At 33.6% G+C, this 22,414-nt stretch overlaps 1 protein-coding gene across 1 annotated transcript in view; it reads right to left on the reverse strand.

Annotated features, from left to right (window-relative positions):
• Window positions 1-22,414, reverse strand: part of MDGA2 (MAM domain containing glycosylphosphatidylinositol anchor 2) — an 835,187-nt gene that overhangs the window by 52,296 nt on the left and 760,477 nt on the right. The window contains exon 11 of the mRNA XM_045848684.1: window positions 3,372-3,549. Coding sequence (XP_045704640.1) covers window positions 3,372-3,549 — 178 coding nt within the window. The remainder of the gene's footprint in view (window positions 1-3,371; window positions 3,550-22,414) is intronic.

Here is a 22,414-nt window from a genome sequence, read left to right on the forward strand (position 1 = left end):
TTGATATCAATTTTAATGCAGTGGGTTAGCTTCTCAATTACTTTTTCTATTTCTATATACAAAAGACAGACAATTCCATTAGTTGTTTTTCTTATTCTGTATTCCCCACTTACCATTATTAAAGAATAACACAGAGAAGGGACTATACATTTACTTACTACCTATATTGGAGTGGAGAAAAATAATTTTTGCAAAATATCAATATATTTTAATTTGAAAATGAATACAAATCAAAATTATTTCATAATTAAAATAATATAAAATTGTCCATTATCTTTAAAAAAGTAATCATCTTGGAATTTTAATTTAAATCTAAGAAATATGTCAAATCTACAGGTAACCTCTGACCAGACTGTATTTTTTAATTTTCGTTATAAAAAACTTTCAATTATAGTTTACTTTCAATATTATTTTGTATTGTTTTAAGGTATACAGCATAGTGGTTACACAATGTGTTTACAAATTATTTCTCCCAATATTTCCAGCAGCTATCTGGCACCATATATAGTTACCACAATATTATTGACTATAATCCCAATGTTGTGCTTTACATCCCTGTGACTATTTTGTAAGTACTAATTTGGACCTCTTAATGCTTTTATCTTTTCACCCACACCCTAACTTCCCTCCCCTCTGGCAACCACCTGTCTGCTCTCTGTGTCTGTGAGTGACCATGTATAATTTCAATTGAATCTTCCCCTATGATATTTTTAGTCACCAAGTTCACTATAAATAACACAATTATCCTAGTGAAAATCTGCCATTCTAAATTCTGAATATTGCAAAGAGTTTTTTTCTTTCAATGGAATATATATGTCTAATTTCCTATAAATGCCTAAACATGCCATTACATATACTTCCTATAAATTCCTATAAATGCCATTACAGTATACTTTACCCCAATCTATATTACATAAGAATAGTAATTTTTAATGAAAATGGTTACAATTTTAATAATTATGCTTAAGAATATGAAGATAATTAAAAAATGAAACTAAACATAATATTTATTTTCCAGATTTATTTTTCATTTTAGTTTGTTGTCCCATTTTTTTCCAATAAGAACTACTGAGTACAGAATGATTTTTACTGTATCTCTTTTAAGAGTCACAATAATTTCTAAATTTAATAAAGAAACATATATTCTGTCACTGAGGGATCAACCCTAGCTCTATTCAGAGTTTATCATTTCATGGTTTTTACCTCTACAGGACACTGAAGCCTTCTGGGTCCTAATTTCTTCATCTTTTAATGGCATAAATATTAATACATTGTTTTAGTACCTCTCCATATTAAACCATCCTGAGTTTTATAGCTTAGAGGCAAGGAAAATAAACATTAGATATGAAAAGATAGTAATTCATATTTTATAAAACTAAAACTTTAGAAAATATATAGGGATGCTATTTAGTTGTCCATTCAGTGCAATCCTGAAGGTGATTAAACAATAACAATTGATTGTTATTCTGCATACTATTTATCTCACTAACATAAAAGGCATATTTTTAAAGGGCAACATTCAAAACATATGCAATGATTCTCATGCTTTTATATTCCTTGATCTTCTATGAATATTCTACTTTACATTATACAGGGTGGGACAAAAATAGGTTTGCAGCTGTGAGTAAGCAAAACAATATTTTATGTTATTATTTATTATATTACTTTCAATAATAAACAACTTTAAATTTGCTTTTGCTGTACCTGGATATCTTAATCTTTTAATGAAAATTGTACATCATGCCCAATATACTCAGACTAATGAGAGAAGAGTGAAGAAAAAAGTAGTTTAATATGAAAAAGAAGATTTAATGTGTTTTTTTAAGATTTTATTTATTTATTTTTAGGGAGGGAAGGGAGGGAGAGAGAGAGAGAGAGAGAGAGAGAGAAACATCAATGTGCAGTTGCTGGGGGTTATGGCCTGCAACCCAGGAATGTACCCTGGCTGGGAATTGAACCTGGGACACTTTGGTTCCCAGCCCGTGCTCAATCCACTGAGCTACACCAGCCAGAGATTTAATGTGTTTTTAATAATTCCACTTTATTTTTTACTTTTGACAGTATTCACTGTCTCTTAAGTGGGAAAAATATAGTTAATGCTAAGTAGAATGGAGATCTTCAAATGTAAAAATTACATTGTATTATTCTTAAGTTAAACTCTGAAAATCAATGACAAAAAAGAATTTATATTTAACTGGATTAATGAAACAAAAAAATATACTGCTGTTGATTTACTCAACACTGAAATATATATTTTGACAATTCTAGAACTAGTCATTGCTATTGTTTCTACTTTTTAGATAACATTTTTGATCAACTTTTATTTTTTACAGTTTTATACTAGTTTTAATTTTTGCTCATGTAGGGCATATATATGAAGAAATATTAAATATGTATAGTTTGTAAAGACAAACTATCACATACAGATAACCACAAAAATTGATATTTTTAACATTAACAACCTAAAAGTAAAATGGACCAAAACAGTCAACTAAGATGTTCTTAAGCAATAGTTGAATGGACAAAGAAACTATAGCATCTCCATACAATGGGAAATTATTCAACAAGAAAGCGAAATGAGTTATTAAAATGGCATAGAAAAACTTAAATGTGTATTATTCAGTGAAATAAGCCAGTGTGAAAAGGCTATGCTGTATGATTCCAACATTTTGGAAAAGGCAAAACTGCAGAGAGTGAAAAAAAGAGATCTGTGGTTCTGAGAGCTGGAGGAAGGAGGGAGGACAAATAGGTGGAGCAGAGTGAACTTTCAGGGCAGTGAAACTATGCTGTTTAGTTCTGTAATGGTGAGTAAATAACATTACACACTTGTCAAAATCCATGTAAGCACAAATAATACACCCTAGTGTAAACTATTTACTGTAATAATAATGTCAATGTTTGTTAATCAACTGTAATAATTGTCCATGCTATCATTAGATATTCATAATGGGAAAAATGTGAAATTGTGTTGGGGGAGAGGGCATCTATAAGAACTCTCTATACTATCTTCTCAATTTTATGTAAACCTAAGACTATTCTAAAAAATAAAGTCCATTAGTTTAAAACAATTTTTTAAACATTTTGATCACATTTGTTAACTTCTAATGATATAAACTTTTAAGCTATCAAGAATTTGAAAAAACTAAAATGCATTATTACATAATAACTTATGGTATAGAAAATGAAGGGAAATTGCTGACATTATCATATAGGTTTAACTAAAACATTCTATATATCTACATTTATAATCTAACATTAAAATCTATGATGATTAAGTTTTTGTGGTTTTTTGTTACTTGTCTTATGATCTAGTAGATCAATAAGCCAAATTTAATATGTAAATAAATACCTTTAAATAAAAGGCTACTTACCACTATATTTGATGACACGAATTGTTGAATCTCCTTCACCAAATTTGGTGAGAGGTGTTAGTCGGACTTCATAAGCCTCTGGTTTAATTAGCTCAGTCAAGTTATATGTAATTAATTCTCCTTTTTGAATATTTCCATTTATTTTTATCTCCTGTTCCCACCAACGCTGTTGCCCAGCCTGAAATGAAAATAATTATGCAATAATGTTCCCAGTATTTGATTCAGAGGTACTTAATTGTGTTGTAACCAAATTGGAAAAAATTCTGATATTTTATTACATAGGAAAGTACTAATATTGTGAATATATTTTATTAAAGTTCTAGTTTCTATAATAAGCAAAAAAAATTGGAAATGTTTGTAGATAATGACTAAATTATCACAGAATAGTCTAATATATAAACAGATTTAATATGTCACCTAATATTAAGAGTTAGAGAAACATAAAACAATAGTTTATTGAAGTCTCAATCTGGAGACATGAAGAGATATAAGTTTACCTCTTAACATATTTATAGTCAGCTGATCTTTGACAAAGATCAATGCAATGCAGCAAAGACAGCTGTTGTGCTAGAACACTGGGAAGCTACATGCAAATTATTGTATCTAGGTACAGACATTATACCCTTTACAACATTAAACTCAAAATGGATCAAAGACCTACAATGGAAAACACAAAACTACAAAACTTTTAGAAGATAACATGGGAGAAAACCTAGAAGACCTTGGGTTTCACAGTGTCTTTTTAGATACAACACCAAAAGCAAAATCTATGAAAAAAATAATATGCTGAACTTCTTTAATTTAAAAATTTCTATTTTACTAAAGACATTATCACAAGAATGAAAAGACACGCCACAGATTTATTTGCAAAAGACACACTGATAAAGAACTGTTATACAAAAGACATAAACATCTCCTAAAATTCAACAATAAGAAAACAAAAGAAATTTAAACAATGGGCCACAGATTTTAACAAAAAAGATGCTTCACATTATATGTCATTAAAGAAATGAAGATAAAAACAACATTGAGTTACCATTACACACCTATTAAAATGCTCAAAATCCAGAACACTGATGATACCAAATGTTGCCAAGGATGTAGACAACTAGGAACTCTGTTTTTATTTTTAAATTTTTATCCTCACCTGAGGACACTTTTTTCATTGCTTCTAGAGAGGGAGGAAGAGAAAGAAACATTGATGCGACAGAAAAGCATCGATAGGCTTCCTCTCATATATGTCCAGACTGGGGTTGGCACCTAGACCAGGGATCATATGCATCCAGGCCAAAGGTGGCACACACCTGAACTCAGAGTGAAGATCAAACCTGCAACCTAGGTATATGCTCTGACTGAGAATCAAACTTACAACCTTTTGCTTTCAGGACAACACTCTAACCAACTGAACCACATCAGCCAGGACTCAACTAGGCACTGTTATTCACTGTTGGTGGGAATGCGAAATGGTACAGACACATTGGAGGGTAGCTGCTTGGTTATTTTTACAAAATTAAATATACTCTTCTCATATAACCCCAAAATTGTCCTCCTTGGTGTTTACCCAAAAGAGGTGAAAACTTAGGTCTGTGCAAAAAATCTGCACATGGATGCTTATAGCAGCTTTATTTAGAATTCCTGAAAACTTGGAAGCAACCTAGATGTCCTATATCAGGTAAGTAGATGAATAAATTGTGCTACAGCCAGACAATGGGTTATTATTTAGTGCTCAAAGGAAAAGAACTATCAAACCAATAAAGGACATAGAGGAAAAAAAAAAGCAAACAACCCAATTTTAAAATGGGCAAAGGACCTGAATAGACACTTATCCAAAGGGGGCATACAGATGGCCAATAGACACATGAAAAGATGCTCAATGCCATTAATCCTAAGAGAAATGCAAGTTGAAACCACAATGAAATACCATCTTATACCTGTCACAATGGCTATCATCAATAAATCAACAAACAACAAGTGCTGGTGAGGATGTGCAGAAAAGGGAACATTTTTGCACTGTTGGTGGAAATGCAGACTGGTGTAAGCGGCTGGAGAAAGCAGTATGGAGGTGCCTCAAAAAGTTAAAAATGGATCTTGCTTTTGACCCAACTATCACACTTCTGGGAATTTACCTGAAAAAACACAAAACACTAATTCTAAAGAACATAAGTACTTCTATGTTCATTGCAGTATTATTTAAAATTAGCAAGATATGGAAGCAGTCCAAGTGTCTATCAGTAGATGAATGAATAAAACAACCAAGGGGCATTTACACAATGGAATGCTACTTGGCTGTAAAAAAGAAAAACATTTTATCCATTGCAAAAATGTGGATGGACCTGGAGAACATTATACTAAGTGAAATAAGCCAATCAGAGAAAGACAAATACCACATGTTTCCACTCATATGTGAAATCTAATGAACAAACTGAACTAACAAGAAAAATGGGGACAGACTTATGGATGGAAAGCAGGGTGACAGATGAGTGGGGGGAGGTTTAGAGGGTGAAGGGATTGAGCAGAAAGGAAAAAGGACTCATGCACATGGACAACAGTGTGGTGATTGCTGGGGAATGATGAGTATAATTGGACTAAATGGTAATGGAAAAATACAATAAAGACTAAATTTTTAAAAAAGACATGGAGGAAACAAATGCATATTAAAAAGTAAAATAAACCAATATGGAAAGGCTACATTTTCTACCATTCTAACTGTATGAAATTTTGGAAAAAAAGCAAAAGTATGGAGACAGTGAGAACATTAGAGGTCTCCAGGGGTTATGAAACAGGGAAGGATGAACAAGCTGAGCACAGAATTTTTAGGGCAATAAAACTACTCTGCATGAGGAATAGTGGGAGATACATGTAATAATAAATTTACTCAAACCCACAGAATGTAAAATACCAAGAATTAACCCTAATGTAAACTATGGACTTTGATAATAGATGGGTCAATGTAGGCTCAACTGAAAAAAAAAAAAAACAAAAACATCTTCTGGAAGAAGATGCTCTATTTGTTTTTTTAATCATTTTACACTTTCATTTTTATTTTTTTATTGTTGCTCTATTAAAGTTGTCCCAATTTCTGTCCATTGGTCTCCTCTGCTCCCTCTACCCCCCACTCCCACAGTCAATCCCCACCCTCTTGACCATGCCAATAGGTCATTAACACTTGTTCTTTAACTTGTCCCTTCCCCTTCTTTCCTCCCTTATCACCCCTTCTCTGGTCCCTGTCAGTTTGTTCCTTGTTTCCACACCTCTGGTTCTATTTTGCTCATTAGGTTCCTATTATGGGGAGGGTTATATGGTGTTTGTCTTTCGTTGCCCAACTTATTTCACTAAAGATAATACTCTTCAATTCCATTCATGCTGTCTCCAATGGTAGAAGTTTCTGCTTAGTATTCCATTATACAAATGTACCACGGTTTTTTGATCCACTCATTTATAGATGGGCACTTTAGGTTGTTTCCAGCACTTGGCTATTGCAAATAATGCTGCTATGAACATTGAGACGCATAGGTTCTTTTCAATTGGTGTTTCAGGATTCTTAGGGTATAATACTAGCAGTGAAACTGTTGAATGAAAATATAGTTCTGTTTTTAGATTTTTGAGGAAATTCCATAGTTTTCCACAGCAGCTGCAGCAGTCTGCATTCCCACCAACAGAGTACTAGGGTTTCCTTTTCCCCTAGCACTTGTTGGTTGATTTGTTAATGAGGGCTATCCTGGCTGGTGTGAAGTGTATTTTGTTGTGGTTTTAATTTACATCTGTCTGATGACTAGTGATGCTGAGCATCTTTTCATACGTCTCTGGGCCCTCTGTATGTCCTTCTTGGAGAAGTGTCTGTTCAGGTTCTTTGCCTATTTTTAAATTAGATTGTTTGTCTTCCTGGTGTGGAGTCATGTGAGTTCTCTGTATGTTTTGGAGATCAAACCCTTGTCTTATGTATCATTGGGAAATATATTTTCCCATACAACTGATTCCCTTTTCACTTTGAAGATAGATTTTTTTACCATGCAAAGCTTTTTAGTTTGTTGTAGTCTCATTTCATTATTCTTTCCTTTATATCCCTTGCCCTAGGTCAGGGGTGTCAAGCTCATTTTCACCAGGGACCACGTCAGCCTCGCCATTGCTTTCAAAGGGCTGAATGTAATTTTAGGATTGTATAAATATAACTACTCCTTAATGGTTGAGCAAGAGCTCGGCGCTGCCACTGGGTAGAAACAAGGTGCTGGGCTGGATAAAACAAGGTGTGGGGCTGCATTCAGCCCATAGGTCTTGTGTTTGCCACCTGTGCCATAGGGGATGCATCAGTGAAAATATTACTGAATGGGATATCTAAAATTTTCCCATGTTCTTCTTTAGGAGTTTCATGGTGTCATGTCCTATATTTAAGTCTTTTATCTATCTTGAGTTTATTTTGTTTTGTTAATAATGGCCATTCTGACCTGTGTGAGGTGGTATCTCATTATGGCTTTAATTTGCATCTCTCTGATGGATAGTGATGTTGAGCATCCTTTTGTATGCTTACGGGCCCTCTGTATGCCCTCCTTGGAGAAGTGTTTGCTCAGGTCATTTGCCAATTTTTTAACTGTATTGTTTATTTTCCTGGCATTGAATCATATGAGTTCTTTATATATTTTGGAGATCAAACCATTGTCTGAGTTATCATTGGCAAGTATGTTGAATATTTGCCAATATTTTCACTTTGATGATATTTTTAGCCATGCAGAAACTTTTTAATTTGATGTAGTCCCATTTGTTTATTCTATCCTTTATTTCCTTTGCCCTGGAAAATATAGCAGAGAAAATACTGCTGTATGGGATATCTGAAATTTTACTACCTATGTTTTCCTCTAGGAGTTTTATGGTTTCACAGCTTATGTTGAAAATTTTTAGCCATTTTGAGTTTATCCTGGTGCATGGTACAAGTAGGTAGTCTAGTTTCATTTTTTGCATGTTCATTCCAGATCTCCAGATTTATTGAAGAGGCTATTTTTACTCCATTTTACATTTCTTCCCCCATTTGTTAAATATCAATAGACCTTAGAAACATAGGCTTATTTCTGGGCTCTCTATTCTGTTCCATTGATTGATATGTCTGTTCTTATGCCAGTACCAGATTGTTTTGATTACAGTTGCCTTGTACTATAGGTTGATATCAGGTATTGTGATCCGTCCTGCTTTGTTCTTTCTCAAAATTGATGAGGCTTTCGAGGATCATTTTTGGTTCCATATAAATTTTTGAAACATTTGTCCTAAATCTGTGAAATATGGCATTAGTGTTTTGATAGGGATTGCATTGAATCTATAAATTGTTGTGAGGAGAACGGACATTTTAATTATGTCAATTCTTCTAATCCATGAGCACAGTACAGGCTTCCATTTGTTTGTGTCTTCCTTAATTTCTTTCTTCAGTGTTTTATAATTTTCTGAGTACAGGTCTTTTACTTCCTTGGTTAAGTTTATTCCTAGGTATTTAATTTTTCTTGTTATTATAGTAAATTGGATTTTTTCTTAGTTTCCCTTTATGGTATTTCATTTTTGTTGTATAGAATGCCTTTGATTTTTGAATATTGACTTTGTATACTGCTATTTTGCTAAATTTGCTTATTAGGTTAAGTAGTTTTCTGGCGGAGACTATAGGGTTTTCTAGGTACATTATCATATCATCTGCAAATAATGAGTTTTACTTCCTTCTTTCCAATTTAGATGCCTTTTATTTTTTTAACTTTTCTAATTTCTGTGGCTAGAACTTCCAATACTATGTTGAATAAAAGGGGTGAAAGTGGTGAAAAGTGGACATCCTTGTGTTTTTCCTGATTTTAGCGGGGAGCTTTTAGTTTTTGCCTGTTGAGTACAATGTTGGCTGTAGATTTCCAATATATGGCCTTTATTATGGTGAGGAATGCTCCCCCTGTTTCCACTTTGCTGCATGTTTTTATCATAAATGGGTGCTGTACTTTATCAAATGCTTTTTCCACACCTATTGATATGATCATATGATTTTGTCTTTCATTTTATGTATTTGCTATATTATGCTTATTGATTTGTGAACATTATGCCATCATTGCAACCCTGGGATGATTCCAATTGATCATGGTGCATAATCTTTTTAATGTGTTGCTGGACGTGGTTTGTCAATATTGTGTTGAGGACTTTAGCACCCATGTTCATCAGCACTATTGGCCTGCAGTTTTCCTTCTTTGTTGTGTCTTTATCTGGTTTTGGAATTAGGATAATAATGGCCTCATAAAGAGTTTGGGAGTCTTCCCTTTTCTTGGATTTTTTGAAATATGGTAAAATTCACCTGTGAAGCCATCCATTCCAGGGCTTTTGTGTGCTGGGATTTTTTGATCATTGCTTCAATTTCACTAATTGTTATTGTCCTATATAGATTTTCTTCTTCTTCCTCCCCCCCTTCTTCTTCTCCTTCTCCTTCTTCTTTTTCTTATTCAGTTTTGGAAGATTGTATGTTTCTAGAAATTTGTCTGTTTTGCCCTGGTTGTCAATTTTATTGGCATATAGTTTTTCACAGTAATTTCTTATGACCTTTGTATTTCTGTGCTTTTGGTTGCAATTTCTCTTTTTTCATTTCTAATTTTATTTATTTGGGCCCTCTCTCTTTTTTTCTTGATGAGTCTGGTTAAATTCTTGTCAATTTTGTTTTTCTTTTCCAAGAACCAGCTCCTGGATTTATTGATCCTTTGAATTTTCTTTTAGTCTCTCTGTCATTTAATTTTGCTCTGACCTTGATTATTTCCTTTCTTCTACTCACTCTGGGTTTTCTTATTGTTCCTCTAGTTCCTGTAGATGTAGGTTTAGGTTGTTTATATGAAATGTTTTTATCTTTTTAAGATAGGTCTGTATTGCTATGAACTTCTTTTTTAGAAGTACCTTCACTGTGTTCCATAGGTTTTGAGCTGTTGTGCGTTTATTTTAAAATTGTTTCCTGAAACTTTTTGATTTCTTCCTTAAACTCATTGTTAATGCATTCATTACTTAAGAGTATGTTATTAGTTTTAAGCCATTGTGATTTGAGAAGATGTTTGATATGGTTTCAATTTTCTTGAGTTTTTGAGGCATGTTTTCTGACCTACCATGTGATCTATCTTTGAAAATGTTCCATGTGCATTTAAAAAGAATGCATATTTTGTTTCTTTGGAGTGAAATGTTCTGTATATATCAATTTAGTTCATTGATGTAGACTGTTGTTCAATACCACAATACCCTCATTGATTCATTGCTTGGAAGATCTATTCATTGTTGTCATTAGAGTGTTAAAATCCCCTACTATGAGTAGGGGATTTACTGTTACTGTTGATATCTTTCTTGAAGTCATCTGAGATTTTCCTTTATATATTTTGGTGCTCTTATGTTAAGTGCAAATATATTTATAAGATTTATATCTTATCAATGGATTGCTCTCTTGAGTATTATATAGTGTCCTCCTTTGTCTCTTTTTATAGTCTTTATTTTCAAATCTATTTTGTGTGATATAGGTATTGCTACCCCAGCTTTTTTCATGTTCATTTGCTTAGAATATTTTTCTATCACATCACTTTCATGTTTAGATATTTTGTTCTGAAGTGGATCTCTTGTAGACAGCAAATATGTAGGTTATGTTTTCTTATCCATTCAACTACCCTGAATCTTTTGATTGGAGCATTTAATCCATTTACTTTTAAGGTTATTATTTTTTTCCAATTTTTATGTTTTATTTTTTAATTTTATTTTAATCATTGTTCAAGTATAGTTTTCTGCCTTTTACTCCCATTCCAGCCCACCCACCCATCCCTCCCCACTTCCCTCCCATTACCCCATCCCCCAGTTTTTGTCCATGTGTCCTTTACATTTGTTCCTGTAAACCCTTCCCATTCTGCCCTGAAATTCCCTCCCCTCTCCCCTCTGGTCACCATCAGCCCGTCCTCCATTTCAGTGTCTTTGACTATATTTTGCTTGTTTCTTTGTTTTGTTGTTTAGGTTCCTGTTAAAGGTGAGATCATATGGTATTTGTCTTTCACTGCCTGGCTTGTTTCGCTTAGCATAATGCTTTTCAGCTCCATCCATGCTGTCACAAAGGGTAGGAGCTCCTTCTTTCTTTCTGCTGCATAGAATTCCATTGTGTAAATGTACCATAGTTTTTTGATCCCTTCATTTACTGATGGGCATCTAGGTTGCTTCCAGCACCTAGCTATTGTAAATTGTGCTGCTATAAACATCGAGGTGCAAAGGTTCTTTTGGATTGGTGTTTCAGGGTTCTTAAGATATAGTCCCAGCAGTGGAATTGTTGAGTCAAAATGCAGACCCACTTTTAGTTTTCTGAGGAAGTTGTATACTATTTTCCATAGTGGTTTTACCAGTCTGCAGTCCCACCAAGAGTGAACTAGGGTCCTCTTTTCTCCAACACTTGTTTGTTGCTTTGTTTATGATGGCCATTCTGACTGGTGTGAAGTGGTATATGATTGTGGTTTTAATCTGCACCTCTCTGATAGCTAGCAATATTGAACATCATTTCATGTGTCTTTGGATCCTCCCTATGTCCTCCTTGAAGAAGTGTCTGTTCAAGTCCTTTGCCCATTTTTTAATTGGGTTGCTTGTCTTAGAGTAGAGTTGTGTAAGTTCTTTTTTTTAAAAAAGTATTTGTTTATTTTTAGAGAGGGAACGGAGGGAGAAAGAGAGAGAGAAACGTCAATGTGTGGTTGCTGGGGGCTGTGGCCTGCAACCCAGGCATATGCCCTGGCTAGGAATCGAACCTGTGATGCTTTGGTTCACAGCCTGTGCTCAATCCACTGAGCTATGCCAACCAGAGTGTAAGTTCTTTATATATTTTGGAGATTAAACCCTTGTCTGAGGTATCATTGGCAAATATGTTTTCCCATACAGTTGGTTCTCTTTATTTTGATACTGCTTTCTTTAGCTGTGCAGAGCTTTTTATTTTGATGAGACTCCATTTGTTTATTCTATCCTTTATGTCCCTTGCTCTAGGGGACATGTCAGTAAAAAAGGTTCTGTGTGAAATATCTGAGATTTTCCTACCTACATTCTCCTCTAGGACTTTAATGGTGTCATGGTTTATATTTAAGTCTTTTATCCACCTTGAATTTATTTTTGTATAAGGTGTAAGTTGGTGCTCGAGTTTCATTTTTTTGCATGTAGCTGTCCAGTTCTCCCAACACCATTTGTTGAAGAGGCCATTTTTACTCCATTTTATGTTGCTGCTTCCTTTGTCAAATATTAATTGACTGTATAGACTTGGGTTTATTTCTGGGCTCTCTGTTCTGTTCCATTGGTCTATGTGCCTGTTTTTATGCCAGTACCAGGCTGTTTTGATTACAGTGGCCTCATAGTATAGTTTAGTGTCAGGTATTGTGATCCCTCCTATGTTACTCTTCTTTCTCAAATTTGCAGCAGCTATTTGGGGTCATTTATGGTTCCATATACATTTTTGAAGTGTTTGTTCTATGTCTGTGAAATATGCCATTGGTACTTTAATAGGTATTGCATTGAATGTGTAAATTGCTTTGGGTAGTATGGACATTTTGATGATACTAATTCTTCCAATCCATGAACACGGTATATGTTTCCATTTGTTTGTGGCTTCCTTGATTTCCTTCCTCAGTGTTATGTAGTTTTCTGAATACAGGTCTTTTACCTCTTTGGTTAGGTTTATTACTAGGTATTTTATTTTTCTTTTTGCTATTTCAAATGGGATTTTTTTCTTGATTTCTGCTTCTGCTGTTTCATTGTTAGTGTACAGAAATGCCTTTGATTTCTGGATATTGACTTTGTATTCCGCTGTTTTGCCAAATTCATTCTATTAGGTCAAGCAGTTTTTTGGTGGAGTCTATAGGATTTTCTATGTACACTATCATGTCATCTATAAATAATGACAGTTTTGTTTCCTCCTTTCCAATTTGGATGCCTTTTATTTCTTTTTCTTGTCTGATTGCTGTGGCTACAACTTCCAGTACTATATTGAATAGAAGTGGTGAAAGTGGACAGCCTTGTCTTGTTCCTGACCTTAGTGGAAAAGATTTTAGTTTTTGCCTATTGAGTATGATGTTGGCTGTAGGTCTCTCATAGATGGCCTTCATTATGTTGAGGAACGCTCCCTCTATTCCCACTTTGCCGAGTGTTTTTATCATAAATGGGTGCTGTACCTTATCAAATGCTTTTTCTGCATCTATTGATGTGATCATGCGATTTTTGTCTTTGCTTTTGTTTATGTGATGTATTACATTTACTGATTTGTGAATATTATACCATCCTTGCATCCCTGGAATGAATCCCACTTGATCATGCTGTATGATCTCTTTAATGTATTGTTGGATGCGGTTTGCCAGTATTTTGTTGTGGATTTTAGCGTCAATGTTCATCAGCGATATTGGCCTGAAGTTTTCTTTCTTTGTTGTGTCTTTATCTGGTTTTGGAATTAGGATGATGTTGGCCTCATAAAAAGAGTTTGGGAATCTTCCATCTTTTTGGATTTTAGGAATAGTCTGTGAAGGATAGGAGTTATCTCTTCCTTAAATGCTTTGTAAAATTCTCCTGTGAAACCATCTGGTCCAGGGCTTTTGTATGTCAGGAGTTTTTTTTTTATTATTACTGCTTCAATTTCTTTTGCTGTTATTGGTTTGTTCAGGCTTTCTGCTTCTTTTCCATTGAATTTTGGAAGGTTATATTTTTCTAGAAATTTGCCCATTTCACCTAGGTTTTCAAATTTTTTGGCATACAGTTCTTCATAGTAATTTCTTACAATCCTTTGTATTTCTGTGGTATCTGTTGTAATCTCCCCTCTTTCACTTCTGATTGTGTTTATTTGGATCTTCTCTCTTTTTTTTCTTGATGAGTCTGCTTGCCAATTTTGTTTATCTTTTCAAAGAACCAGCTCCTGGATTCATTGATCCTTAGAATTGTGCTTTTAGTCTCTATGTCATTTAATTCTGCTCTGATCTTGGTTATTTCCTTCCTTCTGTTTGCTCTGGGCTGTCTTTGTTGTTGTTCCTCGAGTTCTTGTAGACGTAGGGTTACATTGTTTGTTTGAAATATTTCTATCTTTTTAAGGTATGCCTGTATGGCTATGAACTTCCCTCTCAGGACTGCCTTAGCTGTGTCCCATAAGTTTTGGGTTGTTGTGAGTTCATTTTCATTTGTTTCCAGAAACCTTTTGATTTCTTCCCTAATTTCATTCTTGATCCATTCATTGTTTAATAGCATGTTATTTAATCTCCATGATTTTGAGTGTTTTGGGGTTTTTTTTCCTTGGGGTTGGTTTCCAGCTTCAGTCCCTTGTGGTCAGAGAAAATACTTGGTATGATTTCAATTTTCTTGAAATTGTTGAGGCTTGTTTTGTGTCCTATCATGTGGTCTATCTTTGAAAATGTTCCATGTGCATTTGAAATGAATGTGTATTTAGCTTCTTTGGGATGGAAGGCTCTGTATATATCAGTTAAGTCCATTTCATCTAGGGTATTGAGGTTATTATTGATAGATATTCATTTACATTTTTCCCTTTTGTACCTGTGTTCCCCTCTTTTTCTCCTCACAAAGCAGGCCCTTTAGCATGTCTTGCAATACTGGTTTGGGGGAGGTGTATTGTTTTAGCTTTCTTTCGTCTGGAAAACTCCTTATTTCACCTTCCATTTTAACTGAGAGTCTTGCTAGGTAGAGTATTCTTAGTTGCAGACCTTTGCTTTTTCAATACTTGGAATATTCCTTGCCATTGCCTTATGGCTTGGAGCATTTCCATTGAGAAGTCAGCTGCTAGCCTTATCAGAGCTCCCTTGTATTTTACTTGCTGTTTCTCCTTTGCCGCCATTATATTGTCTTTGTATTTAAATTTTGCCATTTTTATATTGATGTGTCTTGGAATAGACCTCTTTGGGTTCATCTTGATTGGGACCCTCTGTACTTCCTAGATTTGTGTGACTTTTTCTCTTATCAAATTAGGGAAATTTTCCATCATTACTTTTTCAAACAAGTTTTCTATGCCTTACTCTTCTTCTCCTCCTTTTGGTATCCCTATTATAAGGATATTTTTATGTTTCATGTTGTCCTGCAGTTCCCTTAACACCTGTTCATTCTTTTTGAGTTTTTTTTTATTTTTTTTTTATTCTGTTGCTCTGTCTATTTTTTCCTACTTTGTCCTCCAGTTTGCTGATTTGAGATTCCACTTCATCTTGTCTACTTGTAATTCCTTCTATTGGGTTCTTCAATTCAGAAATTGAATTCGTCATTCCTTCCTGGCTTTTACCGATATTTTTAATGTCTTTTTTCATGCTGATGTAGTTTGCAGTAAGTTCCTTATAGTTTCCCTGTAGTTATTTGTAGTTATCACGGAGCTTATTGAACTTCCTCATATCCATTATTTTGAACTCAATGTCTAATATTTTATTTGCTCCTATTTCATTTAGCATTCTTTCTGGGGATTCCTCATTTCCTTTTGATTGGGTGTTGTTTCTTTGTCTTCCCATTTTAAGTGACTCTTCTGGTTTGTTTCTGCTTCTTGATCTCCTTTGACTCCCTCTCTTCATGGTATGACCTTCTATGGTAGGAGACCTGTGGTATTCAGTGTGCAGCCTCCTTGATTTCCTGAACTTGATGCTCTTGGAATGCCCTTTATACCATTTATGTTGGTTCTCTGGGTTGTAACTGAGTTTTGATTGTTGTTGGGTTATTCCTTGGTGGGTCCTTCCCTCTGGCTGGTTGATTGAGAGTCACTCCACTGACCACATCTCGTATGCTGTTGTGCAGGATATTGATATTAGAGAAGGTTATGCATATTTTGGGGTAGGAGGTATATGGGAAGTCCTGTACCTTCTGTTAATTATTGCTGTGAATTTAAACTACTGTAAAAGAATGCAGTCTAAAAAATTTTATTGTCGTATTTTTATAATTTGCTGTTCTTTTCATATAATTTTAGTTGTATTTTATTTACATAACTATTATAAGTATAGTTGCCGTATAATACACACACACATATATCTATATCTGTATCTATCTATATCTATAATCTGATCTTTGGGTATCTGATATTGATAGAATCAACATAAACTGACAGCATAAGCCTCATATTCATATTGATTCCCCTGGCTTCCCAAGTCATACAGGGCTGATGCAGAAGTGTCCAGTGGATTTTGCACATGACTTGGGTTTGTATCACATGTGAGAAGCCTCAAACATAAGAACCTTTAGTATTTTGTAATTGGTAGTAACCAAACCTGCTTAGGCATTATCCAAGAGGGCAACATTATATTTATACTCAACATTAAACAGACCTTCCCATGCTCCACAGGGAAACACTACCTTAATATTCTAAGGATGTTGGCTTCACAAATTAACTTGAAAAGAGAGGCTGGGGAAAAAAAGCTGATGCCTCTGCACAATGATATGCAAAAATCAAGAGACCCACAGAAAACTGTCTTCTAAATATATCATCTTGATGAGTCTATAAAGTGGTATAAGTTTGGAGAGCAATTTGGCAATAAAAACAATATTGCCATAAGAACAGATAAACTCTTGTATATCAGGAAACAGGAATATTCATGGCATAGAAAACAGGAATAATTTAAACATCAATAAGAGGTAGAATAATGAAATTGTAGATTCTTCATAAAATATAATACAAAATACAGAATGAAAAATGAACTTGAGCTATGTACATTATCAGGAATGAATTTCACAAAATTGAGCAAAACTTAATTTTGTAGCAGAAATATTGTAAAATTTAAGTTTAAAGCATTCATTTTGAATATATATACATACACACACACGAATATGGAAAATAGTAAATACTTAAGTACTAAGTTCAGGATATTGGTCATGTGGGTTAGGAGAGCATCAAGACAAGATACAATTATGAGGGGGTAAAGAACGTATTTAACTAAATTTGGTGACTTTTTTCCTATTTTCACATTGTTAGTGTATATACAAATTATACATATATTATTTTTGTGCTTCAGGATCTTATATGTGATATTTATTATAACTCTGCACTAGCGGTGCTCATATTCAGGCACACATGAGAGTCACAAGACAAATTTCAAGTCTTAACCACCCATATTTCTCCTTCAAAAAGGTCTAGACATTAATTTTTCAATTTTTTTAGAAATGTAATTTCTAAAAATCATCCCATTTGTAAGACACTTTGGATACAGATGACCCAGTAGCTACATTTAGGGAGGCACAGCTCAGTCTTGCTACACCACCTCATTAATACAAAATCTTCCAACAGCCTAACATTGATTACTCCATAACTTTCACTTCAGGCTGGATAGTTCAAAACCAGAAAAACCCACTGCACATGTAAGTCCTTACTATGTGACAACACTATTTTAACTGTGTTATAATACTGACATATAATTACCATGACTCTTGGTAGGTAGGAACTAATTCTAGCCCTGTTTTATGAATGAGGAAATGAGGTAGAGGAAAGTTAATGCTATATAGATTGAGAGTAGCATCTGTGAAATTTCATTACATCTAAAATTATTCTTTCTGGTGTCATTTTCCCTTTTCCTTCCCTTGATTTTATCTCTCCTTTCACTTTTTACCAGAGCCAATTTAGTTATAATACTGTTATAGTAATTTCTGCATATAGATTATAAGGCAGAAATAATTTCTTATTAATTGTTATATCTGTAATGTCTGCTCATTAACTTGGTAAAGATGTGATGAGATTAAATTCCAGCATAGTGTGTATTTGAGTGGCCTCCAAGGATTGCAGCAGAAGATCCAGCTCAGTAATAACCACATACAATCACTAAATTTAAATACACAAGTAAAAATGGCCATAAAATCTAATTGCACAGAAAATACTTTACTCATGCATAGTTGATACAAGATACTACAAAGTTTTTATCAGTTTTGGAGGGTAAAGATTTTATAAAATAATATAATGTAAATGACAATTGCTTTCACTTTTAGATTTTAGATATTTAAATTAGATTTATGAACTAAAGGCAAAGTACTGTTATTTCAGAAGATAGATACAAGTAATTTAAACTTAGAAAACATGTAGAGAATAATTTGATGTTTTACTATTATTTAAAGGCACACAAGTTTAATCAAGGTGTACTTTTCTGAATGTTAATATAAGTTTAATATCACTTAATATTTGTAATACATCTTGATTGGAGACTGGATATTCTGTTGCTATAATGAGATGCTCTACTTGAATAATTTTAGTTGGCAGATATATTGATATCATTATACTTATTACAGACTCTGGAGTACATAACTTCATATGTGTATTAAAAAAGCAATAATGTTGATTCCAAGTCTTTAATTTTAAAGCTTTAATGAAAGTATATACTTCAGCAGTTGAGGAATAAACAATTAAATACTTCATATTGTATCTCAGTAAGCTGTGCAAATGTAAAAATGTGAAAACTAAATGCAATGTTTGCACATACATAAGAAAACACAATATTACTATATTGTTTGGATGTAATACCACAAAATCCCGAAAAAAACATAAGATCTAAACCATAATTTCAATGATAATCCAGATTACACCCATATGCATGTTGATTTAAAATTATGTTAAACATTTTTTATCATTTCTATTACAATACTTTTTCCATTTAACTTTCTTTATTTCTTGGAGAAGAAATCATTCCTTTCACACGATTTAGAGGGTCCCTTCAAAACTCAAAATGCCACTACAAGCAGGACTTTTGTGAAAAGTTGCAGGTTTCTGTTTTTACCATTGAAGGCACTTAAAAGGCAATGTTGCAAAGGTGTCAGAAGGACAAATCATATTAATGTTTTTAATTTTAAAAGGAATAAAGCCAGCTCCTTTAAGCAGAAGGCTGCAACAGATTCTGAAATGTGAAAGAAAAAAAATGCCATCTTTTCCTTTCCTTTTGTGCTGTGAACTTTTTTCAGCACTATAAGAGAGAACCTAAAAGAGGAGATGAGGGCATACATGAGCTGAACACCAGACATATATATGTGTGTATTCCACTTATTTTTAAGTAACCTTGTAAGAGAGATATTAATAAGTTCATTTAATAGGAAACTCCCACTTGTGTTTACACTGCTAGTAAAAATAATAACTGATGCTAAACCCCACATACTACAGAAGTTATTTTTATGATTATCTTGCAGAGTATAAACTAATATAACATTTTAATGAGTTAAAATACAATTGCCTTATAACTTCAAATAAAGACAACAAGGGTTTTAAGATATACTGTTATTTTAATAATACCTTTAGGGGTAAAGGTATAATAAGTAACATGGCATTAAGTATATCTTATTTCTATTTCCCATACATTTATCCAATTAGTTATATATCCTTCCTTCTTTCATTATTACAAATTTGAGTCTCATTTGATTCATACTCAGTGTGAATATTTTTCTGAATTAGAGTCACTTTTTCAACCCCCAGAAATATCTTTTTCATACTTTGTTCATGATATTAATGCCTTTAGAACTGACAGAGTATTTTTCAATATACAGATGCTTAATATTTTTGTTTCCTACTTCTCTTTAGAAGCTTATTTTTTTATATCTAAGTGAAAGTTAAATAGTTTTACTTGAAATCTAGATTAAAGTTTTTAACAGATTGATTTAAGATTAATCACAATGTTGATTATGACTATATCAACATCTACTAACTTTGAAATTTTGTTATCTCTAGAGTACTGTGGGCAATATCTATTTTAAATTCTATCTGCATTGTTCACAACATGATAGGTCATTGTCAAGTACAGAATATGTTATGTTTTGTCTCTCAGTGTAATCATTTGCAATATTAAAGGTTTTTTTTTAAAGCATTTAGGGATCCATGTTTATATCAGAATTCAGAGACTGCAAATAATGCAACCGTGGTGACAACCAGATTGGCAGCTCTCCCTATAGAACAAAGTTTATATAGACACAGACAATGATGTCTTTTAAATAATTTACTCCATTGCCTAAATGCTGGCATATTCATTTTTGTAAACAGCATATAATGGATCTAAATATGGAACATTAAAAAGGCATAGTAGGAAGATATTGTAGGATTGAGGAGCTCTAGCAGTACTGTCTTTCAGCACAAATGCCCTGGTATTTTGTTGTAATCTTATTTTGTAAAATTCAGCAACAGCCACAGTGACACTAAACTCTTTTGACTTGACAAAAGAGTCTTTTACACTATTTAACATCAGGGGATGTATGTATTTGTGTATATTTTAATTTTAGACCTACCTACAAATATATTAAGTTTTATCTAATAACGACCTTAGTTTAAAAGTTGAGGTACTTAATTAAAAATAATTTAAGTAATTATGATTCATTAGTATGATGCATAATATTGAAGATTATGTAGAAAAATGGAAAATGTCCAGAATATAAAGTTAACATAGCACAGTAGAAAATATAATCCATATGGTTGTAACTGTGCAAAATATATACACCTATTGAGAAGTTATGCAAAATAGCTGTGATAGGTGGTGAGATCATGCATGACTAAAAACTCCTTTGGTATTACATTACATAGTAGTAAGGACAACTAAGCAGTATTAACAGCAACAACAAATGAGTTACAAAGTACTGACAAAAGTAAAATGAATCCTTTTTCATTCTAAACAATATTACTTGAAGAAGAAACTATTTGAATACTAGTTCCAATATTTGGAGAAGGAATGAGCCATAATTTTTCTCAACATTGAGTTTGATAGCTTCCAATGTATACCATATCTGGAAACTTGGACTTCAGAGGGTGAAGCTCATAATAATGTTATAGTATGAAACTGAGGAGGATTAGCTATATTAAGTAGCAGTTAGAGAAACTGTGAATTTCATAATTACAAATTTGCTTCTCCTAAAAATGGAATATTCTTTATTTTTCTACAGTTGAATTTTACTTACCTTATTGCTGATGATGGAAAACTTGAATTCTTGCCAGTTCAATTTGAACTCACTGTGTTTAAGATGTGCATTTGATAAACTCATATTTAAATGCAATCACTTTGAGTACTGGTGCTACCTGGGAGTGTACTTAAATTGCAGCAGAGGCAGAGAAAGCCTGTTCCCTGACTTAATGTTCTCATCAATGTGGTGGAGGGATACCTAGTGCTTGGATGAGTTGTTTCCTACTGACAGTCTCCCAGACTTAACCAACTTCATTTGGTCTTCTCTTTCCTGTGCTAGCAATTTTTGACCTATATTTTTGTGAATGCTGTGGCCCTTGATGAATAATTCTATTCAGTCTGCATCTTTCCTAGATGAACTCAGATTATTTGGGTCTAACAATACTACCTCTGCCCTTTCTTCAGAGGTTGGTGAATCCTGACTGTTTCACCTGCACCACAGTGAAGTAGAAGACCAGCCAGGCTCCCATCTCTGAAAATTGGCCTCACATACTGCTCCTCCTCAGGTGGGTTGTAGGTGTCTATTTCAGGGAACTTCTAGGGCTTAATCTAGTGTTCTTCCTTCACTTTTACAAAAAATATCCCTCATGCTTGGTGACTCTCTGTATTTGCATTAAATTTTTTCCTGACATAAGGTTTTTGTAACTCAACATTTTTTTTCTCTCAATCATTTCCTCCTGCCCACTCCCAATGCCACAAAATCCCATTTGACTTAAAGCCTAGGCTCCCAAGCCTACTGTTTTTGCTTAGATTTTACAAAATGTAATCAAAGCTCATTTGTCATCTTTTTAGTTTTGTGCTAGTGTGTTTGTGAGTGTGTCTTCACCTCCTTGGATCACAAACCTCAACCTCTTCTGCTGTAATTTTAAATAATGATAAAGCAGCTGATAAAAGAATTACAGGAAAGTTTAACATGCATATTTCAAATTCTCAGCTATTTTAGCAATCAGTTTTTAACTTACATAGTATAATAATACTTTGCATTTAGCTTTGAATGACTTGAATGTTATTCCCTGTCATTTTTCTAATTTATATTTCTTATCATGATAGTTGCTTTATTACAATACAAAACAAAGTATCCCAATAACCCTCAGGTAGAGACAGCATTGAGAGGGCCCACAGCTTCAGTGGATCTTTTGGTTTTTCACCCAGTTTGGAAGTTTTCCTTCCTTGACTACCTTAGTG

This window comes from Phyllostomus hastatus, unplaced genomic scaffold (assembly GCF_019186645.2).
Source record: "Phyllostomus hastatus isolate PE091 unplaced genomic scaffold, TTU_PhHast_1.1 phas_contig_62, whole genome shotgun sequence".
Classification (NCBI taxonomy): Eukaryota; Metazoa; Chordata; class Mammalia; order Chiroptera; family Phyllostomidae; genus Phyllostomus; species Phyllostomus hastatus.